At 42.8% G+C, this 6,000-nt stretch overlaps 1 protein-coding gene across 2 annotated transcripts in view; it reads right to left on the reverse strand.

The window, feature by feature from the left end:
• The window catches only part of LOC106821564 (LETM1 domain-containing protein 1-like), a 31,309-nt gene that overhangs the window by 21,139 nt on the left and 4,170 nt on the right, over positions 1-6,000 (reverse strand). For both annotated transcript variants that reach the window (XM_014826434.1, XM_014826433.1), the window contains exon 2: positions 339-523. In XM_014826434.1, the coding sequence (XP_014681920.1) occupies positions 339-523 (185 nt within the window). The remainder of the gene's footprint in view (positions 1-338; positions 524-6,000) is intronic.

Here is a 6,000-nt window from a genome sequence, read left to right on the forward strand (position 1 = left end):
GCACGAAGTTTAACGAACTACAGCTTGTGATCTTCTATTTACATACCATATCGGATAAACACAAAAGTTTGCTTCCAAATCTTATAGTTGAAAACTTAACCATTTTTCGAGCGATCCACATAACCTGTAGAATTTGTATTGAGCAGTCATCGCCGTCTCGGTGTAAGTAGTCCGCTTCGCGGACGGGTATCGTTTCACTCACAAAAAGGCGCGAACGTCTAGAACTTAGAGGAGGATCTACCTCCGACCTGCTCCCCCATCCCACACAGGCTTACTTTACATTGGACATGCTGTAGCAGTGATGGGTTAGCATGTTAAAGAATTCAGTAAACTATTACCATGTTTGACGATCTTGTAGATCTTGAACACTCCAGGGTATCGGCGCTCAAGGATCCCCTCATACCAGGTTACATATCTGTTATATTTTGCAACTGCAAAGGTGACAAGGGCTGACGAAGCAATTCGACTCTTCTTTTTTTGGTCTTGTGGTGTAGTAGACAGATAGCTGTTCTGGACGATATGCCTACAGGAATAAATAAAATAGCCACGTGTACTTATATTATGTATCACAGTCAATGCATGGCAGCAAACAAGCTTCTTGTTTGAGTTTCATTAGACCTTCCTTTAATCGAATGTTTTAATATAGATACTGGGGTAGGGTTTGAAAATGTGGGAGGTTCATAAAATTCATTATACTTAAGCAATTACCTAAGTTGTAACTAGGGGTGCACCGGAACTTGGATCCGGCCGGAAATATCCGGCCGGATCCCCAATTTTTCAGAGTTCCGGTTCCGGCCGGAACCCATCAGAAACAGTCGGCCGGAACCGGAACTTTTTCCTAATTTCATTTCTGCTACAAGTGTCATCAAAATCAAAAGATTAGTCACTGAATGTAGTTAACAACTTCACACTTTTCTGCCCAAAAAACGCTTGGCACTTGAACATTGGCTAACTAACTGAACTGAACCTAACTGATGTTAGGTGATTCATAAGATTTTCTTTCAAAATCAAATCGCATCTGTCCATTAGTTGAAAATAATAAACTAAACCCAGGGATACTGCAACATGCAAGTTTTACCACAGAATTGGCTCGTGAATAAGATGCCAGAATTATGCAAATTATGCACTGTAAGCAGCTGATTCATACACCTAACAGTAACAACCATCCTGTAATTAGAACGTTGAGCATTGTCCTACTCACCTAAGTGATGTGCCTGCTAAAAGTTGGATCCGGTGCACCACTAGTTGTAACATCTCAGTACACAAAGCCAAAAGGACCAAACACTTTTAGACAATTTGAGTTACTTCAGAAACAGTCAATCACAAAACCAATATTAATGTATGTTTACATTAACACAATTCCGGTAATGGCGGCCAGTGAGTAAGACGTGTGCAACATCGGCTTGCACATATTTTGAAAAAGTGAAAGGAAAAGTATAGAAAAAATCGACATTATGCGTGGAGGCAAGCAGAAAGTGTTTAAACACTCCACGCACAACTACGTGACGCGACAAAACAAGGAACGAATGGAAACAGTGGATAATTCTGTGAACGCTGAAGCCGGCATTTCAAGTAACATGGCTACTACAATGGCGCACGATGAAGCCGGCGCCAAGGTCACGAACGCGGAGCTGCGAGAACTCTTTGTCGGCCTATAGGCAAGTTTAAATAACAAATTAAAAGAGGGTTTTGCTGACCTTACAGAGAAGATAACCAATTTAACCAGAAAAATTAAAAATCTAGAGATGGAGGTCGACACAGTGAGCGAAGATCATGCACAGCAGCGAAAAAAATACACGGGAGCGGCGAGCGATTTCGCTCCCGTCAGCTTTCAAAACGCTCTGGTAACGACAATTACGAGAGCGAAAATTTTGGAAGATACGAGAAAAAATCGCCCCCGTGCCGCCGGCAGCGTTCGAAATTAGTTCCGACCCGGAGGCCCTCCCAAGCTTTTGCTCGGGCCACCATCTCTACGAAACTGCCGGTCCTCCTGACCGGCACTTTTTCCCCTCATATTACGCTGAAATACTACGGTTATCGCAACGGCAGTTTAGACAGGTCCTTGTATAAACGGGAGTGCATAATACGACCCGTTCCTCAACGTAGACGGGGTTTCCAAAACATCTAGAGCTGCATGAACTCCCTCAACGCATGATTCGCCACACGAACAAAAACTCGCGACAGTCTAAGAAATCGATTGCGGCATCGCCCGGCATGTAGGGCAGCCCATGCAGTGTTTTTATGATCGCGTAACAATAAGTTTTTATATCGCAGGGGTTACCGTGAGGAGTGAGGGCACGACCAGTGACACCTGACACGCACGTAATCAAAGCTGTTAACTGAATTCGTCACTTTTCTTAACGTAGAAAGTGGACTGTTTTTATTCAGTTAGATATTAGTTCATTAGATATCGATCATTAGATATCGTTCATTAGATATAGTTCATTAGATATCTAGAAGCAATGTGAACTCTATATACTTATTAAAGATTCTAGGCACTTGTAACTTTGCGGAAGTGCGGCAGCATAGATCTATGCATGGGGGTACCGTGGACTGGGGAGGTGAAAAACGAAAGTAAAACCTTGGCCAGAAGCTCCTCCGATCGACATTCCTAGAGATTGAAACATTATTTGACCAACTCTAATTAAGTTACATGTATGCTGTTTTAATGCCAATGGTTATCTGTATATACTATTTTATTACTCACTGCTAGTAAATAAGCGGACCACCAAATTTTTGTGCTGGTCCACCAACTTTCTGAAGTTGATGGTCCTGCTGTCCACTAGATTTTCAGCCGAAATTCGAAACCTGCGGTGCCGTGCTCGACAAACCCGCTTGCCCGATGGCACGGGGCAACCAAAATTCGCCCCCGGGCAAGTAGCTTGAAATTGCATTTGCCTGTTCCGGCAAGCAAGTTTTTTTTATTGAATGTCTAGACATAACGATATTTTTCTGTTTCCACCCGTCCCTTGCATTGTTTTGCACAGACATAAGCTGCCTTGCTGCGACGAGCTTTGAATGAAAAAAACCATGCGAATGAGACAATCAGTGCATGCAGTCATACTTTGTACACAACATGCATACAGCAACATGTAAACCCGGCCTCCGTGATTTTATCACCATTATGAATGATTGTTGACCTCGTCGATTTCGCCAAAGCATAATCTTGACTTTCGTTTGGGAAACACCTTTACGATAATTAGACACAATTTCTGGCTTCTGAGACATTATTAGAGTCAGTGCATTAAAATGATGAAAATTTTAACAAAATCATGCTATGAAAAAGTAGCTCTGGCCAAGCCTAAAATAGCTCCCGTAAAAAAAATTACGAGAGCGTTTTTTTTCATACAAAATCAAAAAAGAGCTCTCGTAAAAAAAAAGTAATTTTTAGGCTGATGCACAGGTACATAATTTAGAGCAAGAAGTCGAAACACTCATTTCAGGCAGTCTTTCCTCCATACGCAAATCCACAGCCGGAAGTACAACCTCCTCATTTATGAAGTTGAGGGATAGGAAAATGAACCAGCGCTCACAATAGAGAAAAATGACAAAATTTGCAGTGGATGATCTAAAACTGGACAAACAATTAATACGCTAAGAATTTTTCAATCCGCAACGCGCATCGCTTAAAGAGGCGGGACAATGGTCCCACACTAATAATCATCGTGTTCCTATACTGGACCGAGAGAGACACCTTTCTACGTGCGGAGAGAAGTCTAGCCGGAACAGGAAAGAGCATTAGAACAGATTTACCTCCCGAACTGAAACAAAAACATGGTATTCTCATGTGTAACGCATATTCAGGCCAGAGTCACAGAACACGGCATCGATCTATGGATTGAAACAAGGAAAAACAGTACGGAGCCTTGGAAGAAACTATCCGGAAACTGAACAACTTTGGGCAAATACGATAGGCCTGTATGCATATTGTTAAAATCAGCTGTTTACTTGGCCCAGAACTACGAACACATCGAGTGCTTTTAGTGGAGGCTCGGAGATATAACACGGCCCCAGCCAATCAGAAGCGCCATCCCGAACCTACTTCGGTGTAAGCCAGATGATAGCGGCTAACGTATGAAAGACGTTTTGGTATAACAGTAAGGGCATAGATAAATGCACCTATAAGCTTTTAGTTTAATATAGTCTTAGATCATAATTTCAGATACAATTTCGTGCCATTAATATACTGATGGGATACTACTGTGATCTGATCTGATCCTGATCCTGATCTGATACTACTGTGCTAGTCTTAATTGTCACCCATATGGTGGTCTCACCAGGAAGTGTTTACGTGTATGTGTGGTCTGGTATGTGTGCCTGGCTTCTATATACAGTCATACTCTTCTACGAGAATCCAACTTATTAGGAGCTGACATTCATACCTGTGTGTTTGTGTACGTCCCGGTTACGATTTGTGTTCTGTGTTTGTCTGTCCTAAACTTTATTTCCAGAACTGTACAAATGTATTTTTGTCTAAACAACATCAAATATTATCAGGAGTCTATCAATATTGATAGACTCCTGATATTATACCATACGTTATACCTAGTGCCTAGCAATGCTATCCCTAGCTCAACAGCATTATTACTTTAATAAACAGAACAGTAATAGAACGGCCCAGTTAAACGGGCAATAGTCAACTCGACCAACCCGCCAGCTCGACTTGCATTGTGGCGAGTTTACCCGCCTGGAGGTCGGTCAGCTCGGCTCGTGGGTCGAGATGACTCGCCTGGAGATCGGGCAGCTCGACTCACAGGCTAACTCATTTAAGATGCTTTACACACTCCGACGTCAAAACGTCTATTTTTATTATTATTAAAACTTTATTGCATATATAATTCACATACAAATACATGTACTGAAAGCAGTCTTTTATACGGAGAACAAATCTGATGGATGCAATAGTGTCGAGCTAAATATTGAGTAGTGATTGTAAGTATTGATAAAATTTACTTGATTTGAGTGCAATAATTACAAGGTACAGTATGGGATCATTTCTGTCTGGTTTCTGTCTGGTTTTACAGTTGATATGTACTTGTATATAAATATAAGTGTGTGGTATTTGTGTGGGAATAACCTTAAATGCATAGAGTATAATTTTGTCACACATGATCAATCTCAATTTTCAATCTCACATGAGTTAGCCGGTGAGTCGAGCTGCCCGATCTCCTGGACGGTCATCTCGACCCAGGAGCCGAGCCGTCCGACCCCCAGGTGGGTAAACTCGCCACACGGGTCGAGTTTGCCGGTGAGGCGAGTTGACTACGGACCAGGCCTTGAATTAAGCGACGAGAGAGGCAAGGCAATTTGTTGGGGGCATGTGAGAAATTGCCTTAAATTTTCTCTAAAATTGATGGGCACTGAGGCAATTTTAAAAGGCATCAAGGCAACTCTCACAATTTGAGAAGGGCACCACTTGGCACTTTTGTAAAATGTACATCGTCTTCCGCCCCCATGTAATCTTACAGCGTAACACCGACCCCTGTACCCCTGCTACAGGGGTCGGCTGTAGCAGTCGCTGTAGGGGTAGCTGTAGGGGTCGGCTGATCGGCTTATGGGCTCTGCTAATAGAAGTACAGTAACAGGGTTCAACATTGACTTTTTATTTCACTAGAGCATCAGGCTAGTAACTGAGGAAAACCACTAGCCCTGACCTAACTTTCACTAGCCCAGACCCAGACCATTGTTATGAAAAACTTTGTGTCATGACTGTCATCGTATGAATTCTACTAAAATTTCTCTAAATTTACTGCACTTAGCAAGCTACACACCGTACTGATCACAGCTGGCCATTCTTGCGCGAGCGTCGTTTCCCGTGCTTTAAATCGCGCTAGGGACGAGTCCACGTGCAGCATTTAAATATTCGTGTTCTACCACGGGCATACACAGGCGCAGTGGCGCACGATTTATCGATCGTCTACTGGCAGCGGTTGGCAGAAAGCCACGTAATTGTTTTTGCCGAAGGGGTAGACGGGTATCCGGCCTCACGCTCTGCTAGAC

The sequence above is a fragment of the Priapulus caudatus genome, unplaced genomic scaffold (assembly GCF_000485595.1).
Source record: "Priapulus caudatus unplaced genomic scaffold, Priapulus_caudatus-5.0.1 Scaffold77, whole genome shotgun sequence".
NCBI classification, from domain to species: Eukaryota; Metazoa; Priapulida; class Priapulimorpha; order Priapulimorphida; family Priapulidae; genus Priapulus; species Priapulus caudatus.